This window comes from Megascapheus bottae, chromosome 23 (genome assembly GCF_031878675.1).
Source record: "Megascapheus bottae isolate mThoBot1 chromosome 23, mThoBot2.hap1, whole genome shotgun sequence".
Classification (NCBI taxonomy): Eukaryota; Metazoa; Chordata; class Mammalia; order Rodentia; family Geomyidae; genus Megascapheus; species Megascapheus bottae.
The window spans coordinates 4,489,078-4,514,888 of record NC_143531.1 but is presented as its reverse complement, the minus strand read 5'-3'; the positions used below and the strand labels follow the sequence as shown (position 1 = coordinate 4,514,888).

Sequence of the window (25,811 nt, the reverse complement as noted above, 5' to 3'; positions counted from 1 at the left end):
TACAGTAAGAGCAAAGAATTGTTTTCTGTGAAATGACAATGGCTCATTGAATTACAATAGTTTCCAAACTCTAATATATCAGATTATTTCCTAAGTGTCTTGCTCTACATTAGTTTGATTCTTAATTGAGATTATGTTCAAGCATTAATGATTGCCCAAATCTGCTATGTTACTAATGAGGAATATTACCCTTGCTATTTTAATTTGGCTTTTAAAATTTCAAATGCTTTTAAAACTACCGACGGAAGAATGATTTTAAAATAAAGCTTTTAGGAGTCAGATGAATTATATATAAAACTCACCATGAGTAACATTAAATGTATGTCATTGTGTGTCGATAATCCGACCTTGTGTCACTACAGTTCTGTCCTCCCAAATCACTGGGAAGCAAGCTTCATCCTTTTGCTCCAACCCATTGTAACTTCTCCCTCCCCACATTTTGCAGGCACTACAACTTCACTTTTCTTTTCATTCTCTGTACAGAAAGCACGGTCGCTATAACAATTAGGGCCTCAATTTCTGTGTGGTTGTATGTTTTTGCATTTTGAATGGTCAACAGCAGCAATGCAATCATTTAAAAATCACTTTACTAAAAGGATAAAAAAAGAAGCCCCCAAACAATCAAATTTAAATATTTCCCTTTGAAAGAATTTGAGAAGAAATGGAGCTCTATTCTGTGTGTGCTGGATTGTATAGAGGAACCTGTTTCTGTCCACAAAGGACTGATGTGAACACAGGGTCCTGTGGTAAGTCTTACCCAAAGATGGCCTTGAAGTTCTCCATGGGCCAGCCCAAAAGGAAGGAATTTCTGGAATGATCATCATCCTTCTCCATGCTCTCCCCACATTCTGAAATCCACATGGTATGCAGTGGGACCACGTTTATAATCTTAAAGCCTGCATTATCCCTAAGAAAGAGCAACAGAAAACACCATCTCTCTTAGTTCACTTCCATCATGTGTCATGTGAAGAATTCTTTACTCTCCTCAAACTATTTTCTTTTGTTTTTATGAGTGTGCACCAGGGACAAGAGTACGTGGCTGTCACATTCTTGATGATGTTGTTCTATGTTTGTTTTGAGTCATGGCCTTTCTATGTAGCCTAGCCTGGACCCGAACTTGAGATCCTGCTGGAAGTTAGTGTGCTGTGCCCTCAGGATGGACTCCACGCCTGGTGGCATTTTCCATTCTTAATCATCTCCTCAACCATATCACAAAATAGGACCTTTAAGAACGTGTGGGAAATGAACAAGGAATCCTTTGCCAACACAATCCCAGAAGAATCTGTTGTCTAAAGGAAGGGTCATCTAAATACCATTTGCTAGTGGAGTGTATTCTGTGGAGAGCAGGAGAGCGTGCCGTCCATACGTACTTGGTATTAGACACAAGCAGTAAATCACTGAACAGGAAGAGGTACCGCTTCTTCCTCTCGCTTCCTTTCTGCAGTTGCACTGGGCTGTGGATGAGCAGAGTTCTGCCAGGGTCCTCTGGGAACACAGGCCTCTCCCGAGGGGTTTCCTTCTCAGGAAGACGGCTTTCCTGCTATACAGAGAACACCACAGTCAGTGTTCAAACCCCGGAAAGAGCTCTATGCCAGACTTTAAAAATGACACAACGCTACATGGGATGCTGTCAAACCTCCAAGCTTGACTTCACTACTGGTACCCAGGGGAATTTGTGCCCCCATTTAGAAGCAAGCAGAAGAGCTCAATCATTGTGACAATGAAAAGGTATTGGTCAACTTCAAAAAAAATTATACAGAAATATATGGCTATCTGTGTAAACCTTAACCCAATTTAATTTTTGCATGATAGTAACGTAATTGAATATTCTAAAAATCCAATTCCCATATTATCTATATCAGTATTCAAATTCTGAAGAGAGAGGGAACACCAAGCAATACAACAAACTTCTTAATGTGGTACTTAGACATGTTGGATGAACTGTGCCTTTTTTTTTTTCAATAGTACTCTAGTTCTACAGGTCAAAGCATACTGACTGAGTCTTTTTAAAATGTCTTCTCATTGGCTAAAGCATTTTTGGAGACTTCCACCCAATTCTTTCCCCTGGAGTGAAGCTATTTCTATCTCAGAGAATTTAAAAAACTTGTTGACCTCCAGAGCACTGGACAGAAAACATCACTATCTGATTGGATTAAAATATAGAGAAGAAATGGGAAGACTTAGAAAAAAATCATAGGAACTCAGGCTCAATGGTTTCCCTCATTTGTCATAATCAGTAGAAACTTTGGGCTCTACTAGCAGAGATCTGCAATAGAGCAAAACCTTGATACATAAGGCCATATAGTATGAAGCTAATTGAAAGGACCTCTAGGATATTGAAACAAAAGCCATATAATGAATGATTGTTGTCCTTAATGTAGTATGTTTTCTCTCATCTCTTTTGCTGTCCCTTGGTTATCTCATATTGTTACAGTATCTCACTTTGTTATCTGATATATTGGATACATTTGTATTTGGTTATTTGAAATTCTATAGGGAAGGGGGAAAACCAAAATGGGGAGGAGGGAATGGGTACCAAGACATGTGAAAGGGTATCAATGTATGTGAATTAATGTACCTTCTATCTGGCAAATATCATGTAACCCTTTTATTAATTACAATAAAAATATTTGAAAATAAAATATAATAAAAAATAAATAAAATATAGAGAGGATCTAACCAATTTTGTGTGTAAACATAGTCAGCATAGAAAAGCATCAGGCAGAGACACACCTGTGTTTTTCCACACGAAAACTATGCAGTCTCCTCTCCTGCCTAAGGAAGGACCTTGAAATGTCCTCTTTACTCTTCAAAACACTTACAGAGCCATAATTCTGGAAATCATTGGTGAAAGTCTGAAATGGAATTTTCTTCCGAATTTCTTTGTCTCTTTTTGGAATGTTGATATACCTGATGAATTCAATAATAACCCCCAAAATTTAGTGAGTTAAGTAGTAGTTCAATTATTACATGCTGGTAATATTTCTCCGTCTATATTGTGTAAGTTTTCAGAACATACAGAAAAATCGGGGATTGAAAACAGGGAATATTGTTTGAGAAAAATAATATGGGATACAGAAGGTAGGAAGGAAGCCCTGAGAAATAACATCTGTGAAACAGGTTCAGTGATTATAAAGACTCGCTGTCAGAATGGAAGGGCCAACCCCTCCCTGTATTTGACTGGAAGAACAATTGTTTGAGTTTGCTCAGCACTATATGCTAACATGATTATATGTACATATATACATATGTGTATATATGTATAGACTCTCTACATATATATACATGTACTATATTTTATGTGTGTGAGTATATATATAGATATAAATATTTATTTATCTCAAGGCTAATACACTATCACTTGATCCACATTCCCACTTCCAACTTTGTGGGAGTTTCTTAGAGATAAGAGACTTGCAATCTTTCATGCCTGGGCTGGTTTTGAACCACCATCCTCAGATCTCATCCTCCTGAGTCGTCAGTATGAAAGTGCTTGTTAACTGACAGTGCTTTAAGAAAACATTCACACCAATTTATTAATTGACATCAAGGAGAGCTTGGGGATTACAACCAAAAAGTCTCTGTGAATATAAATGCATTTGATGTATAATAGAAGGGAGGGTAAATAATTTCTATTAAAAAGAGGAGTGATTTGGGGATCATTGTCTGCAGAGAGTTTTATGCATGCACTAACACATCCAAACATTAACTATGAACAGTGGCATAATACCTTTGAAGGAAAGAACGCCACTTCTCTTTTAGCTCTGATGATCTACAATTTAAAATGAGAAACTATTATTACATTTCATATTCATGATGTGATTTTAAGTCTTTTGTTAAAGATAAAAATACTTGGAATGTTTTCTATCAATGTGACTATGGGTGGAATTCGATCCTACTCATAAACAGAGTGTTGATACATTTGATTGTTATGGGTAATTTATACTTATATTGTGATGTGAAGTGGTCTGAGGGGGAAGAGAGATTCGGTTGACATGTAACACTGCTCCACACTGTGTGATGCAAGTCATCGGAATATGGGCAACTTTCACACCTGCAAGGCCTTCAGTTTCCACATTCATGAAACATGTCAGCTACGACTACTATTCCAATATAAAATTATTATGTAAATTAAATCCTATGGAAGAACTTTATCACTTCATTGGACTATTTTTGATCTAGTAATAGAGAATAAATATTTGCAATAAAGTAGCAAATAAAACTTATAATAGTAAAACAGCTGGAGCCTGGGAGTGTGGCCTAGTGGTAGAGTGCTGCCTGGCAACATAAAGTCCTGGATTTGATTCTTTAGGTACCACACACACAGAAAAAGCCAGAAGTGGTGCTGTGGCTCAAGTGGTAGAGTACTGGCCTGTGCAAAAGAAACTCAGCGACAGTGACCCAGGCCCTGAGTTCAAGCCCTATGACTGCCAAAAGAATAAAATAAAACCGGTATGGTTTTGAGAACATGGATGATACAACTTCCTTATAAGTCCACATATTTCAGCTAGTCTTAAGTCCATTCTCAACCTTCATGCAGGCCTAGGCATAAAAAAATTATCTTGTACTTCATTGGTAAAATCTGATTCTGGTTGTCCACAACACAAATATGACACAGTCTATTTACAGAGAAATGACATGGACATCTGCTAAAGAGCAATTCTAACAGTTTTCTAGTTGTAGACCTAGTTACATTCATGGAATTCAAAATATATTTACTGGGAGAACAAAATGAATTTCTCAATCTTATTTGGAGGATTCACTAATGTTTGCTGAATAAAGTTTATGTAATACAATACATAGATAATATCTGATCATCTGCATTCTGAACATTCACCTCCCCTATGTACACTGTGGAACCTGCCTGAATTTCTTACAAATAAATCTTGAAGAAATTAATTGACAGTGTCTATCTTTCTACACACTGGGAATGTGGCTGAGTCCTCCCACGACTAAATGCTAGACATACAGAGTACAGCTGTCAGTCTTACCGGAAAGTGACCTGGAATTTCTCCTTGGGCCAGCTCAAAATGAAGGACTTTTCAGAATTCCCATCCCCCTTTCCAGCCTTGTCCGCACATTCAGATATGGCCAGGATCTGCAGGGGGATGGCATCTTTAATCTTAAGGTGTTTCTTATATCTGAAAAGAGAAACACCATATCTTTTGGGTTGCTATTTGTGTGTGTGTGTGTGTGTGTGTGTGTGTGTGTGTGTGTGTGTGTGTGTAAGTGTGTTGCAGGGAGTTTAGGGCTTGAGCAAGGGGCCAGGCTACTGTCTCTGGACAATGTTACTCAAGACTGCCACCTTCTACTACCTGGGCCATAGCCCTACTTCCAGCTCTTTGGAGGAACACTGGAGATAAGTCTGCTTTGACTGGTTTTGAATCAGAGAGCCTCGGGAGTAGCTGGGGTTGCAGTTGTGAGCATGCTGCTTTTGGCTTCTTAGTTTGTTATTTACATGTTGGGATGTGAGGATCAGGTAAACAGACACAACTACTGTCCCAATGTCCTCCTGTGTTTTGTCATATTGAACTTAATCAATTCTTCACAGTTTGGGTTGCTGCATGTGTATTTTGAGACAGTGTCTTTGTATGTAGCCTATCTACTGCTCTAGTTCTGGGTCCTCCTGCCTTAAACTCTGTGTGCTGGGACTACAGGAATGGTGGTTACTTCATGCATGACTGTTCTCTAGAGGAACACAACATAGGACCTGCGTGAGTACTTCCTAAACAAGAAATCCAAATTTATATAAAAATAAACGAAAAACGATTCCTGATTTATAATGTAAGGGTGATTGAATACATTGGGGGAAATGCGTTTGGCGCTGAGCTGGAGAGCGTGTGGAGAATACATACTTGGTGTTAGACACCAGCAGCACATCACTGAACAGGAAGAGGTGCCGCTTCCTCCTCCTCCAGCCTCTTCTCATTTGCACCGGGCTGTGGATGAGCAGGGCTCTGCCAGTGACCTCTGGGGACACAGGCCTGTCGTGCTGAGCATCGTCCTCAGGAAGATGGCTTTCCTGCTGCACACCAATGCCACACAGTGAGTGCCCATTCATGGTTCAGAGGCTTTATGCCAAATTCAGTGGGGACAGAGTGTCACATGTGGTTCTCCCCACCCAAAACTTATTCCTACCCAGGGGACTTTCTGGTTTGTAAAAGGAAACAGATGCTCCAGATCACTGTTGTAAATGGATAGAGGACAGATATAGAAACAGAGCCCTGAACGTCATCAACTCCAAGAGATGGGGAAAGAAGGTGGGGAGAAGCTCATCCAACTGGCAGGGGAGAGAGGAGAACCTTGTAGAGGAATGGTTAAGCCAGGACCAGTGACTCAGCTCACCTAAACAGATGACCACTGCAAACTAACCAAAAGTCATTCTAACAATAAGACCAAATTTTGGAATGATGCATGTATTTGTGAAGAGGTAATTCCAAATGGTATGATCCCTACCATGAAAGTTGACTGAATCGATCATTGTTGAAAGGTTATTGCCCTCTTATCTGTTATCAATATTCAATTTTGGCAAACTTGAGAAAGAACAGCAAGCAATGCGTGAAATCCCTCCGAAGCTCCTAACATGAGACCTTGGACCTGCTGCCTGCACTGTGGCTCTGTGGGAACCAGAACTACACTGAAGAGTGTGGACGCCTCTTCTCTCTGACTCAGGTGCTTGCAGAGCCTTGTTCACATCGGCTCTTGTGGGGTCTCGCTCCCCTCTCCTCTGAGAATGTGAGGACCACTGTCCTCACCCCACAGCCTGGGACTGTGTGAACAGGGATGGCTTTTCAGAAAGGTGGATGAAGGTCAGCATCCGTTCACAAAGGTCAGGAGAAAGAAGACAGAACACTTTCCAGGGCCACCCTCTAGGAGGAGCCTCAGAGGTGTCATTACACACTACCTTGTGCAGGGAAGCCACACAGGGTTGAAGTGAACACTTGTCTTTCTCTAGTTTGTGGCTCTGGACAGCGGACATGACTGCACCTTCAACAGAGACAGTACACAGTCAACTGCCTGGGGTCTGAGCGCTGGTAGTTCCTCTCTGTGATGTCACGGTTCTAAGGCTCATGCCCCAACTGTCATGTGACACATCCTCTTCCTTCCTGATTTGGTCTTTTCTTTTAAAAACCTGAGATAACTGTAGATACCTATAATGTATATGTGTAATGTATATTACATTTGTTTTCCTATAAGGTCGTCTTATCATAATCAGCATCCTTGTTGAAATTTCAATGGGTGTTTAATAAAAGACGTTTAATTCACAGTAATGAAGGCCGAGTGTTACAAATCAAGTTTTCCTGAAGCCAAGCTTATGGTCAGAGCCACCTAACAGGGTCATAGTTCAGTGCCCAGGAGCACTGTGGAGAGAGCCTATGCTGAGACAGAAAGCAGGACAGAGGGTATAGAGTAAGTGTGGCTTGTTAGCATATTCCCCTCAGAACTAATGGGGTGTCTCCATATTTAACCACTCAGAGAGCAGCTCCCCAGTCATTTTATACTTTGTCCCTATTCCTTAAAAACCCAACCAACATCTCTCAACATGACCTTCTGGGCCCAAATCAAACTTTGACAAAAGCACCAGAATATGAAGATGCAGCCAGAACTGAAAGCCATTCCACAGAGAGAAATATCGGTTATTTTACCTTTCACAGCCATACCCAGTGCCAGCCCCACTCTGCCAGTATTTAATTCCCAGCTAATGTCCATGTGTTTTATATATCTATAATTTCATCTTTTGAAGAATGGTCTCAGACTGATCTATACAAGAGAATTTTTTATATCTTCTATTTTTACAGTTGAAGATCCGTCATTATTTCCAGGGTTAATAAATTCAGTACTGTGGATCACTTTGTAATATCCTATAATACAATTTCCATCTCCCTCTCTCACTCTCTGTGCCAAGCCCCCCTCTCTCCTTTTTGCCAATCATTTTAGTTGAACTGAGTTCCAGGGCATTTTCTCTGAGCTTAATTAATCACTTGAGCCACAACTCCACTTCCAGCTTTCTTTTAGTAGTTTATTGCAGATCACAGTATTTCCAGATTTCCTTGCCCAGTTGTATTTAAACCATGATTCTTAGATCTCAGTCCCCTGAATAGCTGGAATCACAAGTCTGAGCCACCAGTACCCAGCTGGTGTGTGATAGTATTCTGGTTGCAATACCAGCCCTGCACAGAATTTAGACACTTCTATTCTGTGCAGATTCTTCCCTTCTCCCACAAGCCCTCCCCAATATTGGCTAAAAATATATCTATTCAACTGAAGGGTTTGCTTTCTAAGATTTGAAAGAAGGTTTACATTTCCCTTATTTGCTTTTGTGGAGGCAGGTGTTCACACAATTGAGTCCAGAGGATCAGTCAGCAGATTACACTGTGGTGTAGAAACAAAGATAACCCAGAATGGATTGGGCTGAAAGTTCTATTGCTTTTTATACTCATGTGTGGTCAAATTGTGTGAAATAAGTCTGGCAAAAAGGCAGACACTGTAATATGGGAGTCTATATGTGAATGCTAATAGGCAGCAAATATGCTCATTTGTCAATAATTCAGTTCTAATTTGATTCTTTGCTTTCATTTAGTGGAAGGGGAGGATTTCACTGCTTCCCAGGAGTGTGTGTGTGTGTTGAGGTCAGTACTGCTGAGAACGAGGGTTGGGAGGGGAGGTGACTCTCACTTGGACCTTGTCTGTGGGCACTGGTTTCTGTGAGATGACATTTCCTGTCTCATCTGAAATAGTTGGTGTGGGCAGCTCTTCTAAGTACGTGTCACCACTCAAATCTGTGTTTTTTCTTCTTATTTCCATTACATAACATTTTGCAATGGTCATGGCTTTTCTGACCTCTGTTGTGAGGTAAGTTCACCCCATTTTCCTCAGACCTTGACTTGTTTTTAAATTCTACAAGAGCTTCCTCCTTTAAAAAGAATTACTTAGGATGCTGTCACGCATGTATGATGTCTCATTTTTATATATCATTCGGTGGTGTGTGTGTGTGTGTGTGTGTGTGTGTGTGTGTGTGTGCACGTGAGCAACCCAGGCCTGGAGCTCCAGCTCATGGCCTGGCCATTGTTCCTGAGCTGAATAGGAGATGGGAGAATCATGCAAGTTCTTCCCAGGACTAACTTGGAACCCCAATCCTCTGATCTTAGCCTTTTAAGTAACTGTGATCATAAGCATGAGCCACAGTGTCAGGCTTGATTTCAGTCTTTACTGTTAATTTTTCCCTGTTTTTATGTCATGAGTAGAGCCCATTTCTTAGCAGAAGAAATATTGTTAAAGGCATTGTCTCACTTCTATTAAGTGGTAAGATGATGGAGGCAAAGAGTTCTTCCAGGAAATTAATCTGTCATTATTCCACAGATAGCGTAAAATCTTCTGGCATGTTCTTTAGTCTTTCCAGTACATATATTTTGGAAAGCTGGTTTAAGGGATGGAGAACTCAAGGCTGATGAAGAGAAATCAAGGATATGTGGTAATGATGCTGACTGAGTTTGTATTTTCAGGACTTTGCACTTACAGGAATAACTCTACCTAATGAATACCATCGTTGCCCATGGCTTCATAGTTTGTCTTGTATCTCCCTCTGTAGTTTTCTCTACATGGACTCCTGACTTGGCTGTGGGGCTCTTGACTGTGGTCATATAGGGGTAAACACAGCAGAAGCTTGACTACTTTGTACCCACTCTGATTCTAGAACAGTGTCTGCCCTCCACCTGAAGGCTCAGTTCAGTGTAGAATGAGTAAAAACCAACCAGAGCCAGTGCAAAAGTAGTGATGCCTAAGTCAGCTCCCGGGGCAGAAAATACAGGCCCACAAGCGTCACTGTTGAACCAGAAGAGCTGCCGAGCTGAGCTTCCACCAAGAACATGGCTGGCCGACACATAGAATGAGGTATTCATTTTATTATAACAATTAATGTAAGGCAAAATAAATGGAAAAACATAGCATACTATAGGAATTGGAAAGCCTAGCAGCTTTGGAATGGTGGGAGGAAGAAGTGAGAAGCCCGAAGTAGGTGAGCTGGCCTTCAATTGGTCACAGTCACAGCTTCATTGTCCCTGTCTACAAAGAAACCAGAACGAAACAAGTAAGCCTGGTATAAACAGTCTCCAAGTCTTCTCTCAAATCGCAAGAAGTAGGACTAAAGATTTCCTCTAAGCAATGAGATAAACACCACAGAAACCTGAAAGGGCAAAAGAGAAATAGGTGATATAAAGTCCTCAGGTTCTGAATCTAAGCTCCAACGTGAGGGAGGAATCAGTAGGAGAAAGCTCTGATTCCCTCCACTTTTAAGTATGGGTGCTGGATTTTCTGAGAAATTTCTACTATACTTATTAAATTTGTACAATTACTTTTCACAAATTATCTCACATAGGAATCCTGAGATTCTGACGTGAACTTCTCTAAAGATCTGCAGAAAGGAAGCGTGAGATTGTACTGCAGCTTTTAAAGACAGAGCCTTCATGTCATGACTTTGGTCTCATAACAGTGAACACAATGTGCCTTGAACTATGACCAGCTCCGAGGAGAGCAGGAGATGGGGTCTGTACCATGACCATCAGGACAGAACCTTGTGGGTTAGCCATTGCCTAAAGCATCTCCCAACCCTGGTTTGGAAGGGGAATTCAACTCTTCATTTCAGTTGTTCCTGGTTCCCTGAGGTCACGTCACACTTCCTTATTACCTGAGCTCTCCTACCAGAAGGGAGAGAAATCCTTGGCAAAGACTTGGGGAGTATTCTCAATCAAAAACTGCACCAGCTCAACCTATAACACAAAAGGGGACACATTGAGTTCTCCTATCATTTGCAGCTATGAATCCTCTAAGGTGTATGAGTCTTGGGCCAAATACACAGAAGATGGAGGAATGTGTAGAGAATCTCAGAATTTTCATTAAAAATTATGTATGAATCAGTTTTGTCAAAGATTCAACAACAACCAAAAAGCTATGGGGGTGTTAATAGGCCAGATCTTGAAACACAATGGATGGACTGGAGGTACAGTGAGTTAACTTTGCTTAACTGCCAACTGTTTTCTATCATCTATAGAAATAGCAACATGGTTGTATGTTTGGCAAAATGGCATATATATTATATTACATATACATATATATATACTATTCAAGATAAAATAAATTCATTAAATAAAAACAAGTTATGGAATTCATTTCCAAATTGCAAGGCGTCCACTTCGGGGAAGCTGGTATATGCAGCTGTGGTAAAGGGAAGAGGCCCTGCAGAGGAGACTCTGTTATGTGAGGCCATCTCTGCTCACACAGTTGGGCCCCAACCAGGTCACAGGAAGAGACCAGCAAACAACATGGGGCTTATCTGTTCTCTTTTGTCTATGGAGATGTTTTAGAATATATTACTACTTTCTGCTTTCTGAAGTGAATGAGAAATATGCTATAGGGACTGGGAATGTGGCTTCGTGGTAGAGTGCTTGCCTAGCATGCATGAAGCCCTGGGCTTGATTCTTCAGTCCCACACAGAAAAAAAATAAAGAAAAGAATTATACTGTTATTTATGTGTTAGATACACCTCCAAAAGCACCACTAGAGATATGTTTGTCCTCATGTGGGTGCATTTGGGAGGTAAAGTTCAATAAGACATTTGGCTTCATGGGAGGTAATCAAGTAGATAAGAAGGTGACTTAAAAAAAATATCATGGGATTCCCTTCCCTTCCTCTCCTCTATCTCACTTTATGTACACTTTATCAGTACAAGCTATTACCTGATACTGTTTACTAATGGGAATCTGAATGGCACATAAAAAGGGACCCAGAATTTTCTGAATGAGCACAACTAGCAGAGGGAGTCACGAGTGGTGCTGAGACTCCAGCATTGCTGGTCTGAGCACTTCTGGTGAGGTCTGTCTGGACACGAGCAGAGCACTGGGCAGGATCTCCAGCTCCACCGTGCAGAGGAAGACACGGGGTGAAAAATCATCCCAGAACCACAGACCCACTGTGGGGAGAAGAGAGCTGGACTTTGGTGGTTGGATTCCAAAGCTGCATTTCATCCTCACCACTGTCACTGCCTTGATTCTCCAGGGTTTAGGAAGGGATAGAGAAGGGGCCTCACTGCTGCTCTCCCTTGCTGCACATTTATTAAACCACATCAGAAATAGGGTGAGCCCTTATTGAACCCTGTCCTTCAATCCTGGACTGTCAGGCAGATCCCGGCTTTCCAGAACCAGCCAGCAGCTCTGCTTCCCAGGCTGGAGCCAGGAGAGGCTTTACCTTTCTCATGAGTTCAAGATCAAATCCTGCTGTGGCATCAGGGGGTGGGGCCATCAAGCTGGTGGCTGTGCAGACAGCCAGGTTGTATGATGTCATCAGGTTCAGGGAGGAATTCTTCTGGATTTGGTTTAACATTCCAAAGAGATGTTTCAGCAGCAGTTGATTGGCTCTGGGCAACATTTCTAAAAGGCTGAACACAGGAAAACACACTTTCATGCTTGGAAGTACTTGTGGGAGTTTATGAACTAAGTGCTTTTCTCTATGTTGGACTCAACCCCTTGAAAACAGATAAGGGAGGGATATACGTTACGGCATAACGTATTTCCTTGAGTTGACCAAAGATTACTTTAACTTGGGGAAGAGTATGAAAATCAATTTAACAATAGTGTCTTTAATAAAAAATCCTGTAGTAGTTTGGTTCACATTGCACTCCACAAGAATTTGCTTGTGAAATTAAACAGCTAGCTTATTTTTGAAATGTTGACTACATACTAATGATGAGTGGTCACATCCCAAAGTACATCCTATAATGAGAGACTAATTCCAAGAGTGGATGCATTCAAAAATTTGTTTTTATCAAAATCATTTAACTAGACATTGACTTTGATATTTATTTAACTATTTGACCAAAGGAAATCTTTTACCCCACTCTCAATAATCTTAGTATATGTGACACTCAAATTCATGCTACTTTTCCTAAGAGTGTAAAGTTTAGGTTTTGGAGTTTTGCCCAGAGCAGACTAGTTTCCCGTGTCTTACCTCTGGGCCAGAATTATTTTCTCCTCTTCATCATCTTCATCCATGATTCCAAGCCATGTCTCATATATGGGAGTGCAAAATACACTGCCTTGTACATTGCGAAGAAAATCCTTCCAGAGAGAAAAGTGGGATTATTCTAATGGAACAAACTATATCATACAATTACAACATTTACATGGAAGAAATGGATTTAGTTCCCCATTCCATCTCAATGAATGAATATGTGACCTCCACAGACCTAGGTTCAAATTCTCTATTCACTTCCCATCTGAGACTCATGTCAGAAGTCTGCCCATTGGAAAGAAAGCATAATGCAGAGTCTGGGTAGTGGTGCTGAGGCATGGTACATGAAGGAAAATGAGACCTGGTGAAAACAATTTAGAAAAAATGTATTTGGAAACATTGAGGCACTATCTTTGCTTCTAAGAGAGACAATAGGATTCATTTATGTTAAGAAACAGCTCTTGTTGGTGGCAGGATGCAGCCCTTTCAAAAGCATTGCCTTCTCAAAATTGAAGATGGATCCAAAATATAAAAAACTAGAATGGTAAACAAGTATGAAGGTCTTAGAAGATATAACAGCACCAAGAGTAGTTGAGAGCAGAGTTGAACACCTATCTTTGTACATCTCTAAGTCAGACCCCTCCCTTTCTCATACACACACACACACCCCTAATGCCAAAGAGCTCTGGATCTCCCTCCCATTGAGAGGGAGAGCTCTCTGAACTCTATTAGAGCTTGTCTCTTCTTTTTGCTTGTCTGTTTCCTTTTTGTCTAATTGTCTACTTGCCTGCTTGTTTACTATTTCAGTAAAGCTCTGCCAAGATTTCTTAACCATTCTGATTCGTCCAGAAATTCTAATTCTCATATCAAATTCAAGGACCCTAAGGACAGCGTCTCTAAGAAAGTTCACTGACCCTCACCACCTCCAGTGACTGCTCCCTCTTCCTCTCTCTGGAAGTCTATTTTGACAGGAAAAATCTGCTCTAAAGTACACAACTGGGTGTGCAGTGGTTCTAAATCTTTTGCTCAGGAAAAGCAGGCCCACACATTTCACCTATTTGGTGCAGTTTTCTTTGGGCAATTCATTTTTTTCTTTTTCCTGAACAAAGTATTCCTGTCCATATCAAAAGAGAGCACTTGGTTTTCCTGAGTAAGCCATTTTTGAATCTTTGGTTAAAGGTCAGCAATATACTTAAATGCATGAAATATGTAATCTTACACCTGTGAGTATCAGTTTGTTGACTCTCCATTTCCATCCATGAAAAATCAGTAGCTGCATCTTACACCCTCAGCCTCTTAGGGTATTTGTCCAGCCTCGTCCACATGAATCAATCAGAATTTAGATGTTCCCAAATTTGTACCATTAAATCTCAGGGTTAGAGACCTGCCTATGTAAGCTTCCCCTAGAGGCTAAAAAACCTGGTAACTTGGAACATCTGATCACTCTTTTTTTTTTTTGCCAGTCGTGAGGATTGAACTCAGGGCCTCAGCACTGTCCTTGGACACATTTTGCTCAAGGCTAGCACTCTGCCACTTGAGCCACAGCTCCACTTTCAGCTTTTTCTATGTATGAGGAATCAACCCCAGGGCTTTGTGAGGGGGGCTGAGCACTCTACTACCTGGTTATCCTTCTGGACCTTGTTCAGTAATTCTTTACATCTTAACTTGGTCCTATTAAAAGTATACACAGAATGTGACATAAAGGGGAGGAAAACCATGAGCCTTGGATTTATACTCATTAACGGCCTTCAACTTAACAGTTTCTGTCATAAATTTCACCAATTCTTTTTGAGTTGCACAGTGCAGGGCGGGGGGCATGTTTGGTAAGTATTTAGTATTATTTGTTTGCATTGATAGTTATATTGCCATAGAAATTTTGACTGGTAAATCAGTCAGAACACTAGTCATTATTTGGCATGGTTTCCAGGTGGGAAGAGAGTGAGATTTAACCATTTTCTCTAGTGATGTGCTTTTTCATTTCCCAGGCTTTAGATCTGTGATGCCTGTCATCATTCTTGGGTATCTGTGGTGCTGGCAGTGCAGTCCTGTGGCCTCAGAATGAGGCTGCCTCCCTGGGGGATGTGGGCTGTGTCCTACCTTTAACACAGATGCCACCACAAGCACAGATTCCTGGCGCAGGTCCACTGGGGCTCCGGAGATGAGTTTTTCTTTGAGTGCTCTGCAGGCTTTGACGCCGCCTGACTTTCTGAAGATGCCCTCAGTGAGTTCCCCCTCCTGACTGAGGAAGGAAATCATGTCCTGTGTGGAAGAGGACGAAAGGAAGCCTGGGTCCTTCAAGTCCAACCGCCCAGAGCACCAATAAATAAGACTTGAAATTGGAGGCCAGAATGTGCTAGGTTGCTGTGCTCAAGCTAGGCAAGCTCATTCCCCACTGGGCTTTGTTGTTTGAAATGTGTCTCATTCTCCTCCATTTTTCCAAGCATTAGACTCAGAAACATGGGATCACTGAATGTGATTTGTCCTGTACTGCGATGACCCTTTGACCTTCTATTTTACTGCTTGCAGCTTCTGCTGGCTCAACCCTCCTCCTTAAGGAAGGCTTCCCTCACTGCTCAATAGAATGTTAGCTTCTCCCTCAATTTAAGAAATTTTCCCTTTTATACGTTCTGTAGTTGCTAGCTTGTTTAGAACACATTCAGACCTATTTCCTCCATGAAGTTTCCCTGCTTGTATTCATCTCAGTGAGCTTGCTTTTCTTTACTTCTGTCTTCCTGTTCCTTGGTCCCAGGAGTGGACAGTGTCAGGCGCCTGCAGTGTGAACTTGGGCATGGTGCAGAATGGGGGAGAGCGTTTCCTTTCCCTGCCTTTCCCTACCCTCCTCCTTCCTTGACTCCCTCCCTTTTCCCTCTGTTTGCTCTTCCCCTGACCTTCCTTTCTTCTTCCTTCCTCCCTCCCTCCCTTCCTTCCTTTCCTCTCACATACTGAAGTTTAATCTACTTCATGTGCACTGCCTTTCTATCTGCGGAGCTAAATCATTCTCCCTGCTGTTTACTGGATATTTGGGGAGAGGAATCTAGTGAATTTTTCAATCTTGAGCACCGTACAATGTTCCCCAGAACTAGTATTACAGTAATTTATTTAGTTTATAATATGTCCATTTTTAGAATTTCGATTACTTTGGCAAACGATGGAAATCCTGTGTATTCCTAAATGTTCACTGTACTCAGTGAGTCCATGTCAGTCTCTGTGATATTCGAGGGGAAATTCCTAACATGTAGTAGTGACTGCAGAGTTGCTAGACATTCATTCATTACATTCACCCCCACAAAACATAGTAAATTAGGAGTGTGTGTGTGTGTGTGTGTGTGTGTGTGTGTGTGTGTGTGTGTGTGTTTGCAGGGTCTGGAGCATTGATCTCAGGCCTTGAGTTCTGTCAGTGACCTTTGATGCACAAGGCAAGTGCTCTGAAACATGAGCAAAAGTTCAGCCTCTGGCTTTTCAATAGTTAATCGAAGAAAGAGTCTCATGAACATTCCTGTGTGTGCTGTCTGTGTAGCTGCAATCTCAGATCTCAGATATTAGATGTTTCAGGAGTTAGGATTACAAGTGTGAACTACTCTTACTTGGTTTCTCTACCACTTACAAACAGCTCCACCAATCTGCATGGATTTCAAATGATACTCTGTCTCGCTATTTAGAGATTGAAGGTTGAAGGTTCTTTTTCAAACAACCAAGTCAAAGTAGGATCATGGCTGATATGTTTAAATCACTAGATTGGGTAGTATCTGCTGAAAGTCTAGGTATGCTACCTGAGCCATCGACAAGTTGGAAGGGTGCAGCTGGAAGGGATCAAGAAGGAGGTGGACTTGGAGCACAGAGCCCAGCACTGAAGGCATGAGCAGGACACATGGTCCCTGCTGCACCAGTCCCAGACTGAAGAGAATCATTTCCTGTAGTGCTGGATCCAGGTGATTGCACATTGTGACACATGGATGCCTTGAGGTAGAATAACCTAGCTTCTCCACCCAAACACCCAAACTCAGAGTTGGCTGCTGCTCTGCTGAAGTGGACCTGGGGCTCCCTGACCACACTTCCACCCCTGCCATCCACACTCAGGAGTGTCCTCTCCTCAGGAGGGCAGCAGAGACCAAACTGGGACCTACCAGAACAGCAGAGGGCAGTTTGCCATCCTGACAAGCAGTCTGCAGGGAAACCCCAAAGAGCAGTCCTGCCTTTGGAGATGCAGATTTTCCAGGGAGGTTCTCTTTGGCTATGTTGGACTGCCGCCCAAAAAGCCAGTTGAGGAAGGCTCTTCCCCTTCCTTCTCTTTTCTGCTCTGAATCTAAAGAAGGAACAGATTTAAAAGGATCAGTTAAAGTTTCCAGGAACTGAACTTGTGTGTCGTGGGTTCCACATTCTGTAATGGCTCAATTCCCTCCAGTATTGATAGAGCCCCTCCCCAGGTCAGTGGAGGATCCATTATTCCTAGGAGCCTGAACACATTCAGTTTAGCTTTCTGATTAGTGTGGCCATCTTCACTGGACCATGGAGTGCCTAACATTGCAAATTTCCTGAGCTTACGTCTGTTTGCCAGGTGTGTCTTTCCGTTCTAAAAGGCAAAGCAAACATCCAAGTAGAATTTTATAATCACCATGTTCAGAGAAATTCCCTTTCTGTTTGGATTTCTCAATGTGTGACTGACCAGTTTCTGCATCAGGTGATTTGCCATCATGATACACCGCCTCACGGATGAAAGTCGAGGGGTAACTTGCACCATCTCTGCTCCCTTCCCCTAGTCTTGCCATTCACAACAAAATCAACTTTTTGCTGGAAAAAGGTAACTGTTTTCCTTATGGGTGACTCCAGTCACATTTCTAGACCTCACTAAGGATTAAACTCTATTCCAGACTTCTATCTACATACAAATTTCTCCCAAATCTTTTGAGATTGTGACATATATTTTTTTCAAAAAGTTTTTAATTTAGTTATTGTACTTTCTGATTAAGATGATGTATACAGGGCGTACAGTTACATTTGTCAGGTAATGGGTACATTACTTCTTGAACACTGTTACCCTTTCCCATGTTTTTCACCCAATTTTTCCCCCTCCCACCTTTTCTGATCATGTTTTTCATTTTCCCTTCCCTATTTCAAATAACCAAATAAACCTAAACACAATATACGAAGCAACGAGGTCAGATGTAGTAACATGACCTAACTATGAGAAGAAATAGCTTCACATACGATGTTAAGCACAATAATCACAAAGATAAACCTCTTGTTTCTATTTTCTTCCCTTATATTTCCTCCCACATTCTAAGATCTTAGGATTCGACCTCTGTTCCCGAGCTGTCTTCTCAAGGATAGCATTTTACCTTTGAGCCACCCTTCTATCTCTATCTTTACATGGCTCTTCAGAGATAAGATTCATGACATTTCTTTCTCAGGATGATTTTAAACCAAGATCCTGGGATATTGGCCTCCTGAGTAGATGGGATTGCAGAGTGAGTCTTGCTTACATTTATTTAAATAAATTCTGTGGGTATATCAAGTGCTTTAAGAGATCGTGGAGGTGATTGTACAGAAGCTAGAGCACTATGTAACCACAGAGGTGAGGTGTGAGGAATGGAAGGCCCCTGTGGGGTGGGAAAGCACTCACTGTTAGGTTGCATGCCATTGGCTGGCCGCCTTGGCTTCAGAACAAACCGGACACCCACGGGGGGGTTCCAGTGCTCCAGGACCGGACTGTGGAGATTGTGCATTTCATGAGTGCTTGGTCCTCTTGGCACGAATTCAGTCACTCCAAGCTGGCTCATTTCAATCGCATAGGGATTTTCATGCCCTATGGAGCCAAAAGGCAGCAGAGGACTTTCATTAGAATGTGAACCCAGATAGAACAATGAATTTTCAGTATGCTTTCACTTCATGGGAAAAAGTATTTTTTTCTAATCAAAAGCATTATATTTCATCAGAATTTCCTGTTTGTTTTAAGTAGTTGTATACAGGAGCTACCCGCCACCAAATCAATTTAGACAATGTATCTTGATCAATGTCACCCAAGAAAGCTAAAGTTCTAGTGAAAAATAATCAACCCAACAACTACCTATTTTTATCCTCAAAAGAAAATTTATCAAATGATGAGTTGATACCACCACCATTCAAAGATCAAGTATCTGGTAAGCATTTATTGAGTATATGATTTAATATTACAATACATTTTTACTTTCAGTAATATTAAACATCAGAATAAACGAATCTATATTTGAGATTATAAGACCAACTTTGAGCCAATCCCCTCCCATTTTACATTTCCCCTGACTTTTACCAAGGAGGGCAATTGACTCTTCTCTCTTTCCAGAATCGATCCACAGCTGGTATTCATTCTCAGAGCCCTGAGGGAGAGAAGGACTGAGTGTCACACAAAGCCTCTTGCAGTAGACACACACACCAAGGACACATGTCAGTACAGCTGGGCTTGAAAGCAGGGAAGCCTGTGGGTCAGTACACTCGCCATTCCATACATGGAGTGGCCCTCAGTTTTGAGTAACCCTTGCCTCCTCCCAGCTTGCAGTGGCTTCCCAAGATGGCAGCCATGTGTCTCCTGATGGACCACGGATGCTGGACCAAGGGTACACCTCCCTCACATTCTGAGGGACCCCAGCCCTCACTGAGCAATCCACTCCAATGCAAGACTCCTGTTGGAGTTGAACATTCTCAAAAGCCTTTGGAGGATGGTGTTGCTTTCCATCTCGTGTCCTCCTCTGACAACCTGTTGATCAGAATCTGAGGCTCGACCAACACTATGCCTGAGTGAAGTCAGACTTAGCAGGTATTGTGAGCTCAGCAGCTTCAGGCCTTCCGGGTAGGGTCGATGGAAGCCACCTCTTGGCTTTCATCTCTGAGCTCTATTCCAGAGAGAAGGGATATGGAGACTGGAACCTAGGAAGTATGCCAAAAGCAGAAAACATTTATCTGCGCAATGGCCTGACCCTGCTGGAAACCATACTTGGAACAACCAAAACTTATGAAAAAGGCCTTTAATTATGTGAAAAAACATGGAGCACCTGTACCAGAAATAAGGCTCACATTGAGTTTGCATTGGGTGAGATGTATCACAATAGTGTTCATTCTTGATTTCAAAGTCTGGCATTGTCCTTAGGATTTTTTCAGAGTTTGGATCCTCCAACTCTTCCCCCACCCTCTCTCTCACTATCCCTTTTACACATACTCTCTCTCTCTTTCTCACTCTCTCGCTTTCTCACTCTCTCTCTCTTCCTCACTCTGTCTCTCTCTCTCTCAACATCAGTTCCAATTGTCTTGTTATTATAAAGACCAAATAAATTTATTTTTTCAAAGGCAAATATTAGAATCATTTCTTACAATCCATTCATCCTGAAAAATTATTGAATCCAAACATCAGCATCCTTTATGCAAGAGAAATCTTCTCTTGTCTGATGTGACTAAGTATTTAAACACTGAAAATGAATCGCATGTATGGTATAAATCAGTGATTGTGTTGAATCTCTGCCCCTGAGACACTAGGTCTATTCCAAGAGGGATTTGTTCCTGATAGAAAGAAAATTAATGCTACTCAGTATAAGACAATACAGAGACTCCTCGGTTAACTGGTACATGTAAAATCAACCTTCTGATAAAGTATTATGAAACCCAACAGCAACAGAAATTCTAGCATTCTTATGCCAGTATTCTAGTGGCTTGAGTTGTTAATTGTCTGGAATATCACAGGTAGATTTAAACTTCTGTCTTAGGAATCATGTCAGAACACCAAGAACTTGTCATAGACAGAAGGAAATCTATAGACACTATCATGCTGTCAAAATACTTCTTTTATTCGCTATTGTTCTGATTATTCAATGAACTCTTGAGTGGTGTGGATGTCTCTGTCTGAATGAATGACCAATCATGATATTCGCTCACGTACTCTATCAAAATACATTCTATCATCATTTATAGACTCCTTTAAATGCGAGAGGAAATGACATTAAATGTAAAATAAGATGGATGCCATGTTGAAGAGGCTTGTGGCAGTAAATCTTGTGTTACTTGGGAGTCTAAAATCCAGAGGACTTTCCTACGATATAAGCCAGTAGTCTACATCTCCAACCAGCCCTTTACCCTGGGGCCCACTGGAACGACCCCACACAGTGAGCATGCATGAGGCCCAGAGTTCAAACCCAGCTACAAGCAACACATTAATAACTAAGAATCAAGATGGAAATGGGTCCATCCATTTGCCTTCCTGCCCATGGAACAAATGACCATGAAACTCTTATCTCAAATTAACTACCAGAAAACTGGAAGTGGAGCTGAGGCTCAGTGGTAGAGATCTAGCCTTGAGCCAAAGAGTTAAGGGAAAGCCACCAGGCCCAGACTGACATATATATGTAACCAAATACACTCTTTTCATTGACTTACTAGTGATAATTAGATTAAGTAAGGGAAAGAAGAAAACAAAAGAAGATCTAGAAAGGGCTGACCAGTAGAGAAGACTGAAATGTGTTTTGTGTGTATCAATGCCAGGTCTTGCATGTACTTGAACTTTGATGCACAAGGCTAGGTGTCTACCTCTTGAGCCACAGTTCTACTTTTGGCTTTTGCATCATTAATTTGAGATAAAAATCTCATGGATTTTCTTGTCAAGGCTAGCTTTGAAACCTGAACCTCAGATCTCTGGCTCCCAAGTTACTCACAGGCGTGAACCACTGGTCCCTGTCCTGAACCTTTCTTACTCAGATGCTGAAACTAGATTCATCATAGACAAACTGTGTATTTACAACAGAAATATGTGACATTAGAAGTCTCATCATTATATCTCAACTTCCTTGTGTATTCATTGACAGTTGGCATGAGATTAAGAAAGTCCTTGTAGGAACCCACCTATAGATTCATCTAATGTCCAGCTGCCATCAGCTTATGAAAGTTGAGGCCAGGGAGAGAGGAAACCTATGACATCACTGTGTCATTGTCAGCAATCCTATGATATTAGTATACCAATATACACATGAGTATAAATGTATCTATAAATCTCCAACAGGAAGTTGGTTTCTAATTTAACAATATCCTACATGTGGACTTACAGTTATTTTTAAACTCGACAGTGACTTCCTGATCACATCGTTCACTGTATCTGAGTGTCTTGCTCTTACGGTTATTGGCTATAAAATGCATAAGGAAACAAATATGTATCATCATATAGTATCATCATATAGTTATTGCCAAATTATTCCCTTTGATTCTCAAACAAATTTTGTTTTCTAATATTTAAACATCTGTATAAGGCACAAAGCTTTCAGTTGAGCTTTATCTTTATTCATTTGTGTAAAAGGAAGCATGGAAAAAGCCTTTCAGTTTCCACATTAAAACGAGCCCACAGTGGTCAAAGCTGAATGACAGCTGACTAAACACTAGAGTGTATGGCAAAGAAAAGGTCATGGAATACTGTGAAAAGGAACAAAAAAAATTGAAAAACCCTAAGAATCAGTGATAATATCTTTCATGAGGCAAGGTAAAATAAGGACCTTTTCAGATAAGACATGGCACCACAGTCCTGACCCACAAGCATGGATGAATCTATAGACAGATACCTGGCTCTTGAGAAGGAATGACATGCATCTATAATCTCTACATCAGGAAATTAAGACCTCAGCAAAGCTGATTTTTAACAAGTAGAAGTGACCTAACAGATTTTTCTCTAAGCACAGTTCCTATTGGGAGAAACAAGTGTGTGCTTTCCCACATGAGACCTGCCCAGCCTCCTTGACTCCAGCCAGCCATCTAGAACCAGATCATTTCAAGAGTGGGGACATGTTTCATTCTTCTCCTTTCCCCTTCCAATGTTAGTGTGTGTGGCATAGAGCCCTGTGTAAACCAGGGTACTATTATCTGATCTGTTTTGTTCATCATCATGAAGGCTTTACTATCTACTACAATGTTATCAATTAAATTTTATCCAGCATGGCAAGGTACAATTGGTGTTTTCAGAGACATTAGATGGAATGACGTAAACACAACCTGATTTATCCATCTCAGGTGAATTTAGTCTTGATGTATATATGAATATCCATCTATATTTGTGTATACTTATATAGATACATATATGTGGTACTAATGTAATATAGGAAAATTAATACATGTGTATATGCAATATACATGTGAATAGATCCATACATATAATTAAATTTCTTAAAGAAGATTCAGTATAGACTTAAAAGAATACCACTATTCTTTTTTTAATTTTTTAAATTGTAATTAGTAAAAGGGTTACATGATATTTGCCACATAGAAGGTGCATTAATTCACATACATTGATACCCTTTCACATGTCTTAAGAATACCATTATTCTTAAGAAATACATAAAGTTCAGCATGAAGGACTATGGTATTTGACAAGGACCTGCAGACATAAGTATTTATGTCCTAGAGCAAGCTATAGAGAAAAATTATATAAAAATTAGGTTAAATGTTTCCAGAACAGAAAATTGGGGGACTAGAATCTGAAATTTTGTATAAGATTTGGTACCTTCCTTTGCTTATGATTTCCAAAAATACTAATATTGGAATTAATGATAATCACTCCACACATAAATAGTAATATAAACACTAGTTTAATTCAGGAAGAAAGAGTAAATAGATTGCGTGGTTCTGAAAGTTCAAACACTACACTGAACGATTCCCCTCCCTTTCTGCACAAGTCCTTAGGACACTATTGCAGTTGTCTCTGACAGTTAAAAATTTCAACAGTTCAATAGAGAAGGGCTCAGAGGAACTGGAAAAAAATGAAAAGCAAAATTAATTAATTAGTAGAGGCAGCTGCCACATGTGGTAACCAAAGTGTAGTTTGATAATCATTTTTTTTCACATTTGTACTGACATCTTCCCAGATGGCAGCTACATTGTTGAAGGAATGTGCTATCATATTTATATCCAAAAACATAACCATAAGTGAATAAAACTCATCCCTAAATTTCTTTCTTTCCTAATTTTCTTCCTCTCATTGTTCTTAAAAAGTTTCCTTGTCTTCGATAACTTATAAAATCCCTCTTCCTTTCTCAGCCTGAGCAACTAATTAGAAATGTCCTTTTCACTCTAAAAAACACTTACCAAAGCAGTGTTTTTGACCTCATTGGTGAAGATCTGGAGAGGAATGCTGTTGTCAGGGTTCTCTTTGGCAAGGCCAATATACCTGATTCATTGAAAAAAGTTCAAAGTAGTACAATTATTACCCTGCAACTTATTTTTCAAACCAAACTTTACTGTTAATACTTTTTCAACCTATAATTTGTTGTTCAGAAACACTCATGGATCATTATTTGAGTAATGCAATAACCTTGGAGGAAAATAGGACAGGATTTAGAAGAGAAGAGAGTCCTAGAAAGCGACGTTTGGGAAGAATCAGATCCAGTGTTTCAAAGGTTACTATCTGGATGGGAGGCCAACGCCTTCCTAGGCCACTGAAAGCAGCAGGTGCTTGAGTAGCTCAATGGAGCAAGGGAATATAGATTGTGCCCCACAGAGGCTTGCATCCAGAGCCTCTTCCTAAGCTTTTATGTTCTATGTGTTTATGGCTCTACCAATAGAGCTGCTGCTCCACTTCTGGGGTTTTGGGCGGTTACCAGACCTAAGAGTCTCCTGGACTAGCCTGCTCACACTGGCTTCAAACAGCAATCCTCATATATACTATATCAATATATGTATGTATATATATATTTGCAAACATATATACATATTTTAAAGAAAGTGTTAGTTCAAGTCTATCAATTTAGTGAAGGAAAACTTAGAGATTATAATAAAAATGTCTTCAAAAGTAAGAACAGACGTTAGTAGAAGTACAACAAAGGTAAATAACGTCCGTTAAAGACGAGTGAGCATTGGTTTTGAGGTCTCCATTCAATAACAAAGAAAACTTTACATATTAAATATAACTACTTGTGTAATACCTTTTTAGGAAAGAGCACCATTTTTCCTTTTGTTCAGAAGAACTGCAAGTGAAAATGGTAGACAATATTAAACTGCATTTCACATGTGTAATCTTAAGAAGTCAGTACAGGTAATAATAATATCAATCCATTGGTATCAAAGCAAACACAGAATGGATCCTACACCTCACTGGGGTGTTGATGGAATTCTGCTGTTACCAGAGAACCTGCTATGATGTGAAGTACACTCTTGTAGAAGAGGAGTGCATTTGAATGGAATCACTGTCACTGTGTGATTCAAGCCACCTGACCATACGCCAGTCTCATGTCTGTACTACCTCACATTCCATTTTGATAAAGCTGTCAGAATGCATGTGCTATTCAAATAGTAAAATAATATACTCGTTCAGACTAAAGCAGACAGAAGAAACATGTCATTTAGGTGGAATATTCTTGATTAAGGAACGAATACTCAAAATTTGCAATGAAAATAGAGGAAAACTTTTAAAAACTTGAATGTTTCACTTCCTCATACAATTTCCTGAATGATACTGTGTTGTATTATGCCCTAGAAAACTAACTTTACATGAACATAAAACAATGATCAAGATTTCTGTATGTTACTAGTGATTGCTGAAATAGCAAAGTGGTTAATGGAGAATAACTCCTTTGCTATTTCCCTAAATCTTTCTGGTTCCAGTAGTCCGTCTTACCCAAAGGTGGCCTTGACATTCTGCATGGGCCAGCCCAACATAAGGGACTTTCTGGAATGGTCACCTCCTTTCTCGTTGTCCCCACATTCAGCCATCCACAGGGAACGCAGAGGGACCACATATTTCATCTTAAAGCATTTCTTATACCTAAAAGGAGCAACAAACACCATCTCTCTTAGTCTACTTCTTAAATGTGTCA

At 40.6% G+C, this 25,811-nt stretch overlaps 3 protein-coding genes across 3 annotated transcripts in view; all 3 read right to left on the bottom strand.

Moving 5' to 3' along the window:
* LOC150047236 (uncharacterized) overlaps positions 1–25,811 on the bottom strand; it is an 85,114-nt gene that overhangs the window by 1,820 nt on the left and 57,483 nt on the right. Inside the window, 6 exon segments of the mRNA XM_090356532.1 lie at positions 758–907; positions 1,371–1,540; positions 2,823–2,910; positions 3,731–3,772; positions 4,992–5,141; positions 5,856–6,025. Of these exon segments, the coding sequence (XP_090212658.1) occupies positions 758–907; positions 1,371–1,540; positions 2,823–2,910; positions 3,731–3,772; positions 4,992–5,141; positions 5,856–6,025 (770 nt within the window).
* On the bottom strand, positions 9,977–17,740 carry LOC150047240 (rho GTPase-activating protein 20-like). Its single transcript, XM_090356528.1, has 8 exons — positions 17,666–17,740; positions 17,545–17,572; positions 17,127–17,305; positions 15,100–15,261; positions 13,000–13,109; positions 12,241–12,430; positions 10,685–10,766; positions 9,977–10,062 (listed from the first exon to the last, which is right to left on the bottom strand). Exons 1-7 carry the CDS (start codon positions 17,738–17,740, stop codon positions 10,695–10,697), a joined length of 816 nt encoding a protein of 271 aa, XP_090212654.1. The 3' UTR covers positions 9,977–10,062; positions 10,685–10,694.
* LOC150047239 (rho GTPase-activating protein 20-like) lies at positions 18,109–24,290 on the bottom strand. Its single transcript, XM_090356527.1, has 6 exons — positions 24,280–24,290; positions 24,085–24,166; positions 22,062–22,139; positions 19,289–19,355; positions 18,623–18,805; positions 18,109–18,131 (listed from the first exon to the last, which is right to left on the bottom strand). Exons 1-6 carry the CDS (start codon positions 24,288–24,290, stop codon positions 18,109–18,111), a joined length of 444 nt encoding a protein of 147 aa, XP_090212653.1.

Bases quoted from the DNA above. Each gene is read 5' to 3' on its own strand.
- LOC150047240 (XM_090356528.1), bottom strand. From the start codon at position 17,740: ATGGTGCAAGTTACCCCTCGACTTTCATCCGTGAGGCGGTGTATCATG. The intron at 12,431-12,999 runs GTAAGACACGGG...TCCTGTGTTCAG, and splicing joins AAAATAATTCTGGCCCAGAG to CCTTTTAGAAATGTTGCCCA. The intron at 10,767-12,240 runs GTAAAGCCTCTC...TTTGTGTTATAG, and splicing joins ATCTTGAACTCATGAGAAAG to GTTGAGCTGGTGCAGTTTTT.
- LOC150047239 (XM_090356527.1), bottom strand. The intron at 22,140-24,084 runs GTAAGTGTTTTT...TGCATTTTATAG, and splicing joins AGGTCAAAAACACTGCTTTG to CCAATAACCGTAAGAGCAAG. The intron at 19,356-22,061 runs GTAAGTCCACAT...TCTCTCCCTCAG, and splicing joins TGTCGAGTTTAAAAATAACT to GGCTCTGAGAATGAATACCA.